Source organism: Tachypleus tridentatus, chromosome 13 (assembly GCF_004210375.1).
Source record: "Tachypleus tridentatus isolate NWPU-2018 chromosome 13, ASM421037v1, whole genome shotgun sequence".
Classification (NCBI taxonomy): domain Eukaryota; kingdom Metazoa; phylum Arthropoda; class Merostomata; order Xiphosura; family Limulidae; genus Tachypleus; species Tachypleus tridentatus.
This window is the reverse complement of record NC_134837.1, coordinates 59,573,179-59,591,030: the sequence shown is the minus strand read 5'-3', so window position 1 is coordinate 59,591,030 and position 17,852 is coordinate 59,573,179. Positions and strand designations below refer to the sequence as shown.

Here is a 17,852-nt window from a genome sequence, read left to right as displayed (position 1 = left end):
CCTTGATAAATGATACCTTGCTCTTATTTTTCTTTTTTTCATCATTCTAATATTTCCAACTGTTTTGTGCTCTTAGGTGATGGGGAACATGACAAGGAAACTGTTGACCAAGGAGTTGAAGGTGTTTAATCTTTCATATGCTACTGCTTGTTCTATGTTGTAATGGCTGGATGGTGCTATAAAATGTCTTACCAAGAAACTGAAGATGTTTAGTCTTTCTTTTGTTGCTGCTTGTTTTATGTTGTAATGGCTGAAAGGTTTTAATAAATGTCTCACTAAGGAATTGAAGATGTTTAGTTTTTCTTTTGTTACTGCTTGTTCTATGTTGTGATGGCTGGATGGTTTTATTACATGTCTTACCAAGGAGTTGAAGGAGTTTTCTGTCATATTCCATATTACATTTAGTGGTGACTTAATGGTCTATCAAACATCTTTCAGAGAAATTTAAAAAGCTATCCAGTTTTTAGTTCCCCTTTATTTTGTTTCTTCCATGTTGTGATGTATAACAAGTTTATAAAATATCTTAAGATATTGCAGATATTTGGTTTTTCTTGCTGCATGTTGCATTTTTTCATGTCATGATAGCTGACTGGCTTATAAGATTTGTTATTAAGGAATTGAATAAATTGTTTAAATTTATGTTAATATCTGCATGTTGCTTGTTTCATGTTGTGATGGCTGATTAGTTTATATACCATTATCAAAGATGTCTTGCTGTATGTTGATTCTATCATCTAGCAACAAAAGGATTGTTTATGTAGTGGCCTGCTAAATAATTAAAAGTATTCATTAATTTCTTGCTGCATGTTGTTTGTTGCCTCTTATTACAGCTGACTGATTTATTTGTAACATCGTCTTGCAAAAGTATAGTAGGAAAATATGTTTAAAAAGGAATCTTATCCATAAAATAATTGTTTAATATAATAATAAGTTTGTAATTAGAAAGTTAGTTTTATTTAAATATAAAATATTTTAGGTTCTTACATTAATGTTCATGTATTTATTTTAAATCATATGCAGCCAAAAATAGTGTTATTACAGAGAAGAATGATGACCAGAAACTCTGGAAAATAATAACAGAGTCTGAGTTGATAAAAGAGGAGGAATGTGTGGTAACACCAGATAAGACAATAGACTTGGATAACTTGGAAGAGATAAGCAGTGCTTTACCAACTGTGTGGTTAGGATCCCAACGAGGAAGGTAAGTTCTACACACACACACACACAATTATCTTGCTATTCTGTATTACAAGTCCTACAAACACAGTATTTTATCTTTTTACTGTGTATTACAAGTCCTACAGAGAGAAAGTAATTTATATTGTTAGTGTGTATTACAAGTACTATAAGCTCAAAGTATTTTATCTTGTTACTATATGTTACAAGTCCTACAGACACAAAGTATTTTATCTTTTTACTGTGTATTGCAAGTCCTACAAACACAAAGTATTTTATCTTGTTACTGTGTATTACAGTTATTAGGTGATTCCTACTGAAGTATGTAGGTCTTACACTTATTATATGGGTTAGGTGATTCCTACTGAAGTATGTAGGTCTTACACTTATTATATGGGTTAGGTGATTCCTACTGAAGTAGGTAGGTCTTACACTTCTTGTTGTATGGGTTAGGTAGTTCCTACTGTCATATGTAGGTCTTACACCTCTTGTTATATGGATTAGGTGTATCCTACTGAAGTAGTAGATTTTACACCTCTTGTTATATGGATTAGGTGATTCCTACTAAAGTAGGTAGGAGTTACAACTCTGTTATTAGGTGTATGTTACAATTTTGATACACATGTTTTTCTATACCATTAGCTCAGCTACTGCATGTATTAGGCTTTAGACAGGTTATATAAATTTCTTTACATTTACTTCAGTATAAGGATGCAGATAAATCCTACATTATTGACCCTGTAACAAATGGTGTGACAGATAGATCCTGGATCAGATAAAAGATGGTGTAATCCATGTTCATCGGTCTTTGATGAAGAATGTAGTTTTAGAAGTTCAGTGTAGTGTGTTTACCTATGATGTGCCTCAAGTTCAATAGGTGGAACTACTTGTGTTCTCTTTTATTAACTTTTGGGCCTGGTCTCATCTAGTTGTTAGGGCACTTGACTTATAATTTGAGGGTCCTAAGTTGGAATCCTCGTGGTTGAACATGCTCATCATATATATCTAAATGAGCAAATCATCTGGATGTAAAAAATTTTGGTCTACAAAGATTTAGACTAATCTTATACTAGGTGGGATTAAGGTTGTAAGAGTAAATGTTAATTTTATTACACTGAAACAACAAACACAAATAAAATAATTTGTTAAATCAGGTCTGTTTGATCTTAAGCAAATATGTTTGACTTATAGCTGAAAGTGGTGACTTGAGATAATGAACATCAATCACATTGAAATACAGAACAATAATGTTGAAATTCTGTGTAATGTTTATAAAGTGTCTGACAACAGAATGATGGTAGATTTTTGCAGTCTAGAAAATGAGAAAGTATTTAATGAAATTCTTAGACATTTACTGAACTGGATACAATTTAATAGGTTAAGTTTAATTTGGTTTCATTCTATGTTCCAACTGTGAGGTAACCATTGTTAAAGTTTTGAAGTTAAATACATACTAGATTGTTTTTAGTTGTTGTCTATTTTTTAATTCAGTAAGGATAATAAATTATACATCATCGTTTTTTATGTGGTCCAGGATATCATTCAGTAAGGATAATTGATTCTACACTGTTGTTTAGATGTGGTCAAGAATATCATACAATAAGGATAATTGATTCTACACTATTGTTTTAGATATGTTGCAGGATATCATACAGCAAAGACAATAGATACTACATTATTGTTTTAACTCTAGTCCAACTCTTCATTTAGCAAATATTCTACATCAGTGGAGAAGGTAGATTATTATAGTATTTTTATTTGTGAATGTTTAATATATTTGGTTACTTTCTCTTATTGTTTGTTGTTAATTATACAGATGTTTTGTTTCTTTCTTGTAGGATCTACTTGCATTCTGCAGTAGCTCATTGGAGACGTTGTTTACACTCCATAAGGCTAAATGACTCAGTGCTCAGTATTGTGTAGGTAAACTCTTATAAAATAATTATAAGGCAGTGTTTACACTCCATGAGGCTCACTGTCTCTTTATATTAAAGTTGTGTAGGTAAACTATTTTTAATGATTATAAGGCAGTGTTTACTGTCTGTAATGCTCAATGACTAAGTTATCAGTATTGTATAGGTAATCTATGTTTAATCATTATAAAGGCCTTTATAAGGCTGAATGACTAAGTCATCAGTATTGTTTAGGTAGAGTCATTGTTTGATTATTATAAGGCAGTGTTTACCCAGTATTCTGTAGGAAAAATCATTGTTTAATAATTATAAGGCAGTGTTTTCTTTGTTTAAATAAAGTCGTTTAATTATTTTAAGGCAGTGTTTACTTGATAATGCTTAGCTAAAGTAATTGTTTAGTGATTATAAGCTGGATTGCACCTTTTAAGTAGTAAGTTCAAACCTACATATCAAATTCCTTAGATGAAGCTACCTTGACTGCATTGTTGCTGTTGTTTATGACTGAATGTGAAATTGCATATCAAATTTGAAAAACTTAGCAAAAATATATATTCACTTATAATTCTATTTCAGTTATATATTTACTTAAAATATTTAAGAATTCATTCTACGTTATAATGTAACATTTATTTATAATGAAATGTTCTACTTGTGTTAACTTGTATTATGTATAAACAATGTATTTATTTATTTCTATTAGAATCTTTCTGCTCTTCTGAAAATATAAATTTGTTTGCTGAGAAGCTATCATTATATGAAGTTTCATGATCCATGTCTTGTTTTCCAATTCATTTTCCTGCTCTTTATTCTATGATATCACAACATGTGGTTTGAACAATTACTAATCAATCTCAGTCTCAGTTATGTAAGTAATTAGAACCAACAGTTCAAAATGATAAAATAGAAGAGATACTAGTCTGTCTGTCTGACAAATAAATGTAAAACATGCATCATTAAAAAGTGTACAAAGATGCATTCAAACCAGTGTCAGACTGGATGAAAACCTGCTGGTGATCTTCCCAACAAATTCTGTCTGAATGACCAGCTTATAAGTGCTCTCAGTTAATATATGTGGAATTGCAGATGTGAGAGATTATATGAATTGGATAAAAAATTGGTTTTCATTTATATTCTAATAACATATATTACAGAAATAATTTGGGCTCAGCAATTTTTCTAACTAAATAAGTAAAGATTGGTGGTAAATGTCTTGGTGAAGCCACATAAAACAGTAGCATAAGGGTCATGAGATGTGTCTCATGAGCTAATGTAATAGTGAGCTTCTGTTTGTTCTACCCAAATACATCATTCATCTACTGAAAGTCGAGTCGCAAAGGTGGATCACCATGGTTATCAGCATATAGACATTTATATGAACTTTTTATTATTTTCCATATTGGACATTTTATTATTTTACATATTGAACCTTTATTATTTTCCATGTTGAACATTTTATTATGTTTCAGTCAGAAGTTTTTATTGTTTTTTTTCATACTGTTATTTGTGATATACTAACTTTTAAAGAATGATTCTCAGTTTGGTCTCAACTATTTCACCACTATTTTCACAGAAGCCTGAATGGAACAAGCCCAAACGAACATCTCAAACTATTGACTGTTTTTTTTAACACTTACAAGGAGAGTAGAAAGTCTGTTTTCTCTTTGGAATTTGTTTTTTGATAGCAATGATCAAACACATGTCACATGGTTCTGCACACTGACACACATCTAATTCAATATCTCATTTTCTTGAAAGGAGAATAATTAACATACATAATGATTCATACAGTACTTAAAGCCAGGATTGCCCTGGCTTTTTCCATTGAGTGTTACTTATCAGGAGAGATTCTGTGTAATATGGACTTATTCTGGGCTGTATATTGTGTAATTTATGAGGTAAGTACATTATCCATCATTCAAACTCCTAAATGTTTGTTATCATAAAATTCATGAGTTAAAGTAAAATACAACTAAAATACAAATTTATTTGTCCAGCCACACTAGAGGGAGAGTATTCGTAGCACTTGCTGATGGAACTGTGGCAGTATTCCATAGATGTGAAGGTATTGTTTTCTCTTTTTACTGTTATACATTTTGGTATATTGAAAAGAAAAGTCTTTGTTTTAACACTTTATATTTCAGACAGTTTTTTAGCTAGATATTCACTTTATTAACTTTAACAATGTGAAAATGTTTGTTTTATTCCACTGAATGAAGAACATTTAAGTGTTACACTTTTTATTCTATCTAAATGTGACATGATGCTTGGGCAATGGGCAGTTATTGTTTATAGTTCTACAAAAGTAGTATTTAATCCATCTCTGTGGAAGAAGTGTATTGGATGGTCACACTTAGAAAACGTGTTATTGTATTAGCTCTCTGTTAATTTGTTTCTTCCAGAACTGAAATAATGTGTTTTATGATTTAATCTGTGTTATGAGGTAATTCATGATAAAATTTTCCCAGTCTCTTCTTTATGGTTACATATGGTACAAACACATAGTACTAAACTCTTTCACAATAATTTTGAGTCATATCATGTTAGTGTAATTTATTTGGTTTTATTACTGAATTCTTAAGTTGCTATTTATCATTGTAGAAGAAAACTTGAGTTAACTGTTAATTTGACCAACTTTATAACCACAAAGTAGTTATGAGAGTTTCCATATTATAATTTCTGACATATTTTGCACATCATCATATTTGGAATACTTTCAGTAAACATTACAATGTTTTTTGTACACAAATAACCAGCTGTTTAATTAACTACTTTTACTGAAGATATAGAGTCAATGTTGAATGCTCCAAGTACAAAGCATTTTTGATTTTAAGATAAAAAATACTTTTCTTCATCTGAAAATTTTCAAATTTAATATGTGGGACTTCTAATACCTCTAAGTAAATGAAACATTTTTTTCAATTAACCCTCTTGCTGTGGGCCACAGGTCAAAGGTCATGTCATCATATTTGTTGACTTGCATTCAAAATTTTATTGAACTACTATTTTATGACTTTATGTCAATAGGTTTGGCATCAAATTGTAAATTATAATTCAAATCTTAATATTATATATGACTTAATTTCTTAATATAAAAGTAAATATTAAAAGAACACACCTAAATATATATTTTAGTGAGTCATTTGATATGTTAAATGCATCACTGGTTAAAATTAGTTGTTTGTGATGTCAGTGTATTAAGTCTTTAGTTTTGTACAAATTAAGAACTCAAACTACCAATACTGACAAGCTAGGATGTAAAATAAGAACCTCATATCTTTTTATTTTGCTAAGATGTAGCTTATGTGTGATTCTAACATGGTGACCCCATTTAACTCTTTCCATTTAGGAAGGCCCGGCATGGTCAGGTGATTAAGGCACTTGACTCATAACTTGAGGGTTGCGGGTTCGAATCCACATCGCTCCAAACTTGTTCACCCTTTTAGCCTTTAGGGTGTTATAATGTGACAGTCAATCCCACTATTTATTGGTAAAAGAGTAGCCCAAAAGTTGGTGGTGGATGGTGATGACTAGCTGATTTACCTCTATTCTTACATTGCTAAATTAGGGATGGCTAGTACATATAGCTCTCATGTAGCTTTGTGCAAAATTTGAAAAAACAAAACAAATAAACCATATATGGAAATGGTCCCTTATATATACTTACTTCAATACATGACTTGAGAATAACTAATCAACAGCTTAGAATGTCCCCAAAGTAGTTTCTTCCACCATTTTATTCTTTGAAAAGGCTACCACGTTCTTTCAATCCAAGATTTCAATGAGGTAGGGTGTGTCTTTACTCTGCTCAAAATTTCATATTTTTTTAAAATCTGAATACATCTTAGTTACTAAGCTTAATAAATTATAGTGGAATTATGTGGTATCAGTGTAGCTATTTATGATTTTTTTTATTTAACTTTATCTATATAAATCCTTTAAAAAATGTGATTGATATCGTCCACATGTGAAGTTTTGAAAGACTTAGCAACATATGTCTAGCAGCAATCAAGTTCAAAGGTCATAGTGAGAAGAGAATTATTTACTTCTTGATTTATTCTTGATGACAAGAAACCCACTTAAAATAAAAATATATCTGAGAACAGCCGGTATGGGTATTAACACTTTTACTAATAAAGCAGAGAACAATGTTTCAACCTGAAGATAACCTAAGAAGATTGAAATGTTGTTCCCTGTTTTATTAGTAAGTGTTAATACTCATACCAGTCATTCTGAGATACATTCTTCATTTATTGTTCTATATTTAAAACAAAATAAGTTATATATAATAACTTATAATATAATAATAATAATAATATATGTTCATATATAGCATTATGAGACTTAAGCTACTTAGACTAAACATTTGTATTTTCATGTTATAATATCTAGTCATTTTGGTATGAAAAAAGCATAATTTATACTTATTTCCTAATTTTTCTTTGATGGTTACAAGGTTGTTTAAGTGATGGATTCCACATAGTTAGAGTACAGAAAGTAACAAAATATAAAGTCTTGTCGGAAACCAACATTTGAAATGTAGTTAGCATATTTTAGAGATTACTCAAATCATATTTAAGATTTTGGGGTAAAGAATAGTTTATCATATTTTTTAATCATAACATGAAATTACTTTGGACTCAGACTAGTAATAAAAAAGACTATTTTCAGAAACAAATCTTTGGTAAAAATATTTCATTAAAAAATCTGATTTTTTGTATACAAAATACTTGTAATCTTTACTAGAAGTCTTCAAAATTTCATGAAGATATGCTGTATCAGAAGTAATAGTGTAAGTACTTGACGTTTACAAATGTTAGAAACAAATTTGTATATTATACCAAACCTGTAGTGAAAGGGTTAAACTTTTTTCTATAATTTTCTCTACCATAACTTTATGTGGACACTATTGATCTGACCAAACTTGTAGCCATCATAAAAAAGAGAAACAAAATAAATATAAATTATCCTTTTTTATTTCTAGAATGACTTCAAATTGTAATAAAAAGCTACATTTGTTTATCATAAATAGCCTAAAGCTTGTAACAGTATAAATATGTTTATACTTAGTTTTATTGATTTATTGCCCTTTGACCCATATCTTAACTAATAATCTTGCCATGTAAGTGAAGGTGTATCCTGTGTTATATAACATAACCTGTTTCAGAGCATACCTTATGAATAATTATTTTTATAATTTTTCATTATCCTACCTAATCTAGCTGAACAAATTTTTAACTTTCACATTGTAGTTACATTTGGAACAATAAATAAAAAAAGGTTGTACTTTGCTTGATCTTACTTTTCTTACTGTTGCTTGCTGATTAAATTTAAGCCTACTTTTTGTATAATAATGCTACTAGTACACTAAATAATTATTAGTTTTTTTAAGTAATGCACTTGAGAACACAAAGTAATAATGAACACAAAGCAACCAATGCCCTTTAACAATTAGAATTTAACTGACTTTCTAAGTAAGACAAGAAGAGCTAAATTAACTTACATTGATGCTTGATCTGAAAGCAGTATAGCATTATATGTTGTGCAGTAGATTTGACCTTTGTCTTTCTATTGGTTTTAAGTTATATAGTATAAAATGTCAGACAGAAAGGAAGGTGTGCAAGAGATGATGAGGCAGAGGGATGTGACAAATGTGTCTGATTAAGAATGTGTGTAATAGATAATGAGACAATTATGTGTCAAGTGTGTCTGATTAAAAAGGTCTGTTAGAGATGGTGAGACAGAGTTATGTGTCAAGTGTGTCTGATTAAAAAGGTGTGTAAGAGATGATGAGACAGAGTTATGTGGCAAATGTGTCTGATTAAGAATGTGTGTAAGAGATGATGAGACAGAGTTATGTGGTAAATGTGCCTGATTAAGAATGTGTGTAAGAGATGATGAAACAGAATTATGTGTCAAATGTGTCTGACTAAGAAGGTGTGTAAGAGATGATGAGACCGAGGGATTTGGCAGATGTGTCTGATTAACTGTTTACAACCATAATACTGAAGGCTATAAATATTAGGCTTTCCTGTAGTAATATCTATATAATAAGAGTAATTTACATTAAATTCTCTATTTCAGAGAGGGAGTTTTAAATAAATTATGGAAGGGGGAAGATAAGGAGCACAAATGTCACTATTTTCATACGAAGAAAGACTGGAGATATTTAAACATATTTCCTTATAAAAGATGCCATGTTTATTTGTATACACTGATAATGCAGTAGTTTTAGTTAATGTTTGAATGTAACTAACAGGTTAATTCCAGTTCAATTGATTCTTCTTTTCAACCCTCATTTTTTAGAATAAACAAGGTCTGAAGATCTCATAACAGTGAGAAATCACTGTTGTGACCTGTAGTTCAATCATGTGAACAAATAGCTGGGTATCTGATTTATGTAATGGACAATATCTGGACAGCTATTTCTGTTGGATATTTTTTAATACATTCTAAGTGCATATATTAGTGTGAGTAGAATGTGACGGTAGAAGTTCTCATCTTAATCAAGGAGGAAAGGTATCTTTTTTTTTTCTTCTAGTTTGTAAGGTCTGTGAGCCAGTAAAAGGAAGGCAGATAATGAGGAGAAATTTGGATATGGTGTATAAAGTAGCGGGTGGATGACATTTGTTGTTTACAAGTTATATACAGGGGGTAGACAAAAAGAATGGTTTACCTTGACAATGTTGTTAATTTGTTATATCGTTTTTTGATAACAGAAATATATGTAAAACTGTTTTTAGGTCTCCTTTGGCAAGATCTGTTCAACTATGATCTCAAATCTTAGTTTTAACACTGGCTTTCATAAGTGCTCAAACTTTTCATGATTTTAGTTACATTTTCTTGTAACAAGTGTTGTGCACCTGCTGTATTTTCTTAGATCTTCTTATAACAGTTTATGTGATGAATTTATGATATTAGTAGACCCAAGTATAATATTTGTGATGAGGAGAAACCCACTTGAAGTAAAAATGTATCTTAGGATGGCTAGTATGAGTGTTAACACTTTTACTAATAAAGCAAGGAAAAGTGTTTTGACCTGAAGATGACCTGAGAAGGTTGAAACGTTGTTCTCTGCTTTGTTAATAAAAGTGTTAATATTCATACCAGCTGTCCTGAGATACAATTCCATATTAAGTATTTTCTCAGATCTGTAATTATAATATATGATAGTGTTGTTTTTTTTTCTGCAGATACACTATTACAACAGGAAACAACTATTAGTTCCTAGGATTAAAACCACACTGTGTAACTCCATATATTCTTTACCTGAACACAGTGATTGAATAGATTATACCCAACAATGAAATGGGTTATTAATCTGTTTGAAGCTTATTCTTATATTTTCCTGTTATATATCATGGCCTGACTTTAGGTACAATTTCAAAATGTTAGTCAAAATAAAGGATATTATTAAAATATTGATATATCAAAGTAATTAATTCCTGCTTAGTCTTAATTAGCCATATTTTATATTTCTTTTCCTAGATGGTCAGTGGGACTTGATCAACTACCACATAGTAGACTTGGGTCATCCTCATCAGTCAATTAGATGCTTATCTGTTGTAGATGATCATTTGTGGTGTGGTCACCGGAATCGAGTTCAAGTTATAGATGCTAAGACTTTAACCCTGACTGTGAGTATGAATTGATTCAACAGTAAAACTTTAAACCTAACAGTTACTACTAACTGATTTAACAGCAAACCTTTAAATCTGACAATTTTTACCAACTAATTTAACAGCAAACCTATAAACCCGACAGTTATTAGTAACTGATTTAACAGCAAACCTTTAAACCTGACAGTTTTTACTAACTAATTTAACAGCAAACCTTTAAACCTGACAGTTTTTACTAACTAATTTAACAGCAAACCTTTAAACCTGACAGTTTTTACCAACTAATTTAACAGCAAACCTTTAAACCCGACAGTTATTAGTAACTGATTTAACAGCAAACCTTTAAACCTGACAGTTATTAGTAACTGATTTAACAGCAAACCTTTAAACCTGACAGTTATTAGTAACTGATTTAACAGCAAACCTTTAAACCCGACAGTTATTAGTAACTGTTTTAACAGCAAACCTTTAAACCCGACAGATATTTGTAACTGATTTAACAGCAAGCGTTTAAACCCGACAGATTTAACAGTAAACGTTTAAACCTGACAGTTTTTACCAACTGATTTAACAGCAAACCCTTAAACCTGACTGTCAGTATGAACTGATTAAGTTCATGATAACAAATAGAATTATGGAAGATTTAGTATTAAAATTATACCTCAATGTATTGTTTTGCACTGTGAAAACAACCACTACATAAGATTATTTGAATGTGATGTGTGGAAATCTGTTTTTAATATTTAAAAACTCTATGTGTGGTAAAACTAAAAACAGATGTTCTCTGCTATTAATGTAAAAAATTAAAACTCTTTGAAAATAAATTATGCTCAAATAATAAAAATGTATTAGCAAATCAAGTTAAAGACTTAAGTAGATTTGAATAGTAACCATTGATTATTTCTGTTCCTTTTAAATAACACTATGTAACAAAACTTTTAGTTTTTCTTGTTCCTGGGCAGAAAGTGTTATTTCCCAATTGCTTTTGCTTAAAGTAAACTTTGCTTTTGTGACCTAGGAGCATTTAATGAAAACATGATGGGAGACTATATTTGGGGGCTGATACTTGAAAATGATTTACATTACAGTTGCAAATCTCAAAAACTACTCACTTCTAAACATTTTTGTTCATTCTTGTATAACTTTAGTATAATTACATGTAAATCTTGATTCATATGTTGTTTTATTCAGACCTTATGTAAATGCAAATGTGCAAATTTGCATGTTTTTACATAGAAAATAGGTTAATTTCTAAATTTCATTATCCAGGTCTCAAAAGTAAAGTTTGAAGGGAATGATAGCTATTTTTTGTACTTTTACAACATAAGCAATTAAGAAACAACATACTATCCAGGAACAAAATTTGTCTTACATTGTGTTATGTTTCTATTTTTATTAAAGCTTTTGATGAATATATTAGTAAATATTTTGGTTTTTTTGTTTGACAAGAAATGTTTGTTGCTTTACAGAAAATATTTGATGCACATCCAAGAAAAGAAAGCCAAGTTCGACAAATGGTACGAGTAGGGGATGGAGTGTGGATTGCCATACGGTTGGACAGCACTCTCCGGTTATATGATGCTCAAACATATGCTCATCTACAAGATGTTGATGTTGAACCCTACGTCAGCAAAATGTTGGGTGAGTGTGTCTTAAGTTTCATATAAAACAACTATAAGTCATTTTTATTGTCTTTCAGTCATTCTGATAACAAAAGAAAACTCAATAACATGATAGGTTAAGTGCAGATTCAGATAAATATTCACTAAGTAGATTAGTTCTGTAATATAAAAACTAAATAGTATTTTAGGATAGGTGAAGATTCAGATAAAACCTTGACAGGTCGACTAGATCTGTAATATAAAAATTAAATAATATGATAGGATATGTGAAGATTCATATAAAACACTGACAGGTAGACTTGATCTGTAATACAGAAAGTAAATAATATGATAGGATAGGTGAAGATTTAGATAAAACGTATAATAGGTAGACTATATCTATAATATTGAAATTAAATAACATGATAGGATAGGTGAAGATTCATATAAAACATTGATAGGTAGACGAGATCTATAATATAGAAATTAAATAATATGATAGGATAGGTGAAGATTTAGGTTAAACACTGACAGGTGGACGAGATCTATAACATAGAAATTAAATAATGTGGTAGGCTATGTGAAGATTTAGGTTAAACATTTGCAAGGTACATTACAATAATAAATGCAATTTACATAAAAGTTATTAAAAATTATTTACATAAAATATGTAATATTACATTAGTATTGTTTGTTGAATCTTACACAGAGCTGTTTGAAAATTATCTGTACTAGATATCTGTAATTTTGAAGTGATAGATTAGAGGAAAGGCAGCTAATCAACAGATGCTACTTCCAACTCAGCTTCCCTAATTGAAAAGTGGGATTTGACTCTTACTCCTATAATATATCTATGTCCATAAAGTATGGAGTTTGTTTTTTTTAGGACATATATCAAAGTGTACACGCTAATTACACAGACTTGCTTATTTCCTAGTTTCACATAAAATGTATTAAAAGTCATATCACATCAAGTTTGGTAAGAGAATTATTTATAATTTGTAAGGTTATGCACATTAAGATATTCTTTTGTTCCATAAGTCTATTTCTTATCTTTTTTTTCTTTTGCTTACCGACAGGTGCAGGAAAACTAGGCTTTTCTCTTGTACGGATAACAGCATTACTTGCTTCCTGTAATCGACTCTGGCTTGGAACAGGAAATGGAGTCATCATTTCAATACCTCTCTCATCAAGTAAAATATTCCTATTATGAATGATTTTTTATCTCATTCACTACACTAGGAGATCTTATTTTATCTACTGTTTTCACAAGGACTAATTTTGTTTACTGTTATTGTAAGGCCTGATTTTATCTACTGTTATTGCAAGGTCTAATTAATTTTTATCTACTTTAAATATGACATAATTTTATTTACCTTTATCATGATGTCTAATTTAAGATATTTTTAATGTAATTTTACCTTTAAACTTTATTTAGAGGTATAAATTTCTTTCATCCACAAATATCCAGAAAACTTACCTTCTGTAACCAAATTATTTGACATTTCTTATTTATTAAATATGTCCAAAAAGAGGTTTTTGTGTTTTATAGTGTTTTATTATGCACTTTGTAAATAGATAGTGCTTTGTTATCCAACATATCACCAGACATTGTTTTGTTATTTAGCATATCACTAGACAGTATTTTGTTATCCATTTGTTCTTGTGGTGAAACTGTTTCTGTATTATACAGTGCTTGTGAAGAATACAGTGTAATAAATAGTATTCAATGAACTGTATAAAAGTATATACAGTTTTCTTGTTCATTTCTCTATAAGAAAGAGCATGCATTCTACTAAAATAAGTGATTGTATAATTAGAAGATTATTGCATAGAATTATAATATCTGGTATGAAAATACTGTAAATTTTTTTGCTTTTGATAAACTTTTATATAAGGCTACATGGTGATATATTTCTCTTTCAAAATATCCAGGTTTTGCAAAAACCTGCAGTGATGACAGAGAAAGTAGCAAGGATGTTGCTACATCTTTGAAGTTTATTCCTTATTGCTCAATGGTCCAGGCACAGTTGTCATTTCACGGACACCAGGATGTGGTTAAATTTTTTGTTAGTGTACCAGGTGAGATAGTGTTTGCTAGCATGGTTTCTTAATAGAAGCTGCTAGTGCATATGTTTAGATATACAGTGCTGTTTTTTAATTTATTTGTTATTCTGGCATAATATTAAAAATACAGAAACAAATAAGATAATGTTATAGAGTAAATATATTATTTGATTTAGTGATATCATAAAATGTTCAACACATATAATTAATCAAAGTGTTGTATAAATGTATCTCAAGACAGCTGGTATGGGTATTTAAACTTTTATTAAAATAAAGTAGGGAACAACGTTTAGACCTTCTTAGGTCAACTTCAGGTTAACAAAGAGAGAGTTTGCAACTGACCAATTGCTGGGCACATGTCTTAGGGATGAGAGTGTAAACATATATGGGATTGTAGGTGGCATTATTAATTAGTATAAGTATATTGTTCCTTTATATTGGTTTAATTTTGGTTTTAGTTGCTGTATAAGTAAGGCTTCTTTGATTTTACTTTTGTTTGTATTTGTTTCCCTACTTAATATCTGGGTGTTTTCTATGGTTATGTTTTGTTTATTAGATTTTCGTGTTCAAAAACATGTGAAGGTGTTTTTTTTGTGTTCTTTGAATGTTGTTTCCATTTTTCTGTCTGTTTCTCTAATACAGAAGTCATGGCAGTTGTTGGTGTTGTGTTTGTCAGTGTAGTTTTTACATAGTATGAACTTTAGTTTTGTATCTGGTTTTTGAATAAATTTGGTGTCTACTGGAATGTTGTGTTTTTTTTTATCAGCTTTTCTTTTTTTCCAAATGTTGGTTATTTTGTTCACTGATGTTGGGAACATATGGTATGCAGCAGTATAAGGTTTTATAGTATAGTTTTGTTGTATCTTGGGATTTATTATTGTTTGTTTGTTGTTGATCCAGGTGTATGCTTATAAATTTTTCAACAGCTTTTGGAGAAATTTGTTGATGTTGATGAAGCGTTATTTTATTTTGTTGATTTCATCATTAATTTTATCGAGTGAGCATAGTTTTGTGACTGTGTTTATTTGGTTTTTTAATATGTTGTTTTGGTTTTGTTTCATGTGCTGAATCCCAAGGAATGTATAATCCAGTATGGGTGATTTTTCTGTGGATTTCTATTTTGAATTGTGTATGAATTCTAGTGCTCTTGAGGTGAAGAAATGCTATTTGTTAGTTTTTTCCTGTTCACAAGTGAACTTAATGTTGGGATGTATCCCAACATGACTGAAAAAACTAAATGTGTTCTGTAGATGTGAATTCAGCAATTGTATCATCAACACACCTGTACCAGTATAGTGGTGGATATAAGGCTGAATTGATCACTTGTGATTCAATTTGCGTCATAAAAATGTTAGCTAGAAATGGTGACATGGGATTCCCCAAACTTAGGTAGTTGTAGGTAGTTTTGGTGATTGAACATAAAGTTAGTTTTGGTAAAACTCAAATAGAATCCCTTATAACCTGAGCATTTTCAAAAAGGTGAACCTTTCTTCTTCAGGGGCAATCTGGGAATGCCCAGTATAATTGAAAGAATGATATATAAAGATTTAGTTTTGTAACATCATAGAGGTCTTCGGACTTTCTGGGAATTGTTTATTTATCTGTGTTGTAAGCATCTTATTTCCAGTGCTATGTAGCTGATGGTGATAATGTATATGAAAAGGTGTTGGTGGTATTTTAACTTTGGAACAGGTATAATGTGTGTGTTGTTAAGAACTGTGCTTAGGTGTTTAAGTAAAGATAAAAACAGGAAAAAGTAATTATTTCATGAAAAAATAAGTGACAGAGATGAAACTAATGACTGGAGATCACTAATTCCTGGATCTAGATTAATTCCAAAAGATTGAACAGTGTTTAGTTCAATCCCCTATGCATCTTTTATTTCTCTATCTGCTTTAGTTTTGAATCCTGTTTCAATGCCAGTGAGAATAACATTGTTAATGGGATGATCATGTTGGTTGAACTGTTGAGCAACAGGGAGATCTTTTTCGGTATTATTAGGGGATTTGTGACTGTTAATATGTTGTGAGAGTTGTTTGTGTGTGTCCTATATACTGATAATTGCAGTTTTTACACTGTATAAGAAAAATGGTGTTTTTTGTTTCACAAGTGATTTCTTTAGATATTTTAAAATTTCAGTGATTGTGCTTGTCAGAAAATGAATCAGTGGTGTTTATGAAGTTGCAGGTTTGTCAACGGTCTTTATTGCATGGATGACAACCATTTTGGGGTGGGTGTAATTTATTTTTGTGTGAACAAGGAAATTAAGACTTGGCAAATTTTTTTACAACAAATCTCACCCAACTGATAATCAACATACACCTAACTTTAAAGAAAAGTCTTAATGGACACCTCCACCAAACACAGAACCACTTCTAGAAAGTTATATCAAAGCTGGAAAAAATGGCATAATACAGACCTTGAAATCTTCCAAGCATTAACCGAAGTGAAAGAAATGCCTCAAACAATCTTAAATCAAATAACAATGTCACAGTAAAGTCAGCAGACAAGGGTGAAACCATTGTAATCTTTGATAAAGATGACTATATTATAGAAGTTAACTGCCAATTAGAAGACATTAATTTCTATAAACAAAATGTCACACGATCCTACAACTCAGTTATTAAAACCATAACTGATAAACTTAAAGACCTCAAAGACAATAAAATCAACAAAGAAACCTTCCAGTATTTGATAGTTAAACAAGCTTCTCCAGGTGAATTTTATCTCTTACCCAAAATATACAAACCAAACAATCCTGGTCAACCCATAATTTCTAATAAAAACATGGCTACTGAAAAGCTGTCTGCTTTGGTTGACCAACACAAAATGTATTCCCTGTACCCTCCCCTCTTGCATAAAGAATACTACCCACTTTCTCAACATCATGGAAGATATTAATACTGACAGACAGTTACCACCAAATAACCTTCTTTGCACAATGGATGTTTTTTCCCTTTTCACCAACATCCCACGTGATGAAGGGGTAGAAGTCCGCATTAAATATTTCTAACCCATCAGAATCTCAAACAATAACTGATCTTGCCAGCCTAGTTCTAACTGTGAACAACTTTGAACTCGTTGTAACCATTGAGTGCATTTGCACAAGACCACTGCTCAAAGATTCCCCAATTACTGGGTAGAAAATTCCTAAATGAGATTATATAAATATGCATATTAAGGCCTGCTGGCGTGGAAGGGGAAGAACTGCCCAGGGGCCTGGACGAATGCAACCTGGTTATACCATAAAGCCCACAAATCGCATAAAAGATATATCTTCATTTAATCAAAAATCGCATAGAGTTGGCTTATATACCTTGATACATTATGAATAACTGAAATGATAACTTGAGGAACAACTAATACACTGCTGGCCAAAATCTAAAGGCCAATGAACATAAAGAAAAAAATATGCATTTTGTACTGTTAGACTCAACCACTTATTTGAGTAGAGCTTCAAATGATGAAAATAAGAAAAG

The 17,852-nt window shown here is 30.6% G+C and overlaps 1 protein-coding gene across 6 annotated transcripts in view; it reads left to right on the top strand.

The window, feature by feature from the left end:
• LOC143239829 (C-Jun-amino-terminal kinase-interacting protein 4-like) overlaps positions 1–17,852 on the top strand; it is a 118,534-nt gene that overhangs the window by 85,520 nt on the left and 15,162 nt on the right. For 4 of the 6 annotated variants that reach the window (XM_076481383.1, XM_076481380.1, XM_076481379.1 and 1 more), the window contains 8 exons: positions 77–121; positions 1,021–1,201; positions 3,015–3,095; positions 5,084–5,151; positions 10,575–10,723; positions 12,175–12,346; positions 13,386–13,499; positions 14,242–14,388. In XM_076481383.1, coding sequence (XP_076337498.1) covers positions 77–121; positions 1,021–1,201; positions 3,015–3,095; positions 5,084–5,151; positions 10,575–10,723; positions 12,175–12,346; positions 13,386–13,499; positions 14,242–14,388 — 957 coding nt within the window. The remainder of the gene's footprint in view (positions 1–76; positions 122–1,020; positions 1,202–3,014; positions 3,096–5,083; positions 5,152–10,574; positions 10,724–12,174; positions 12,347–13,385; positions 13,500–14,241; positions 14,389–17,852) is intronic. The other 2 variants (XM_076481384.1, XM_076481381.1) reach the window with 1 other exon arrangement.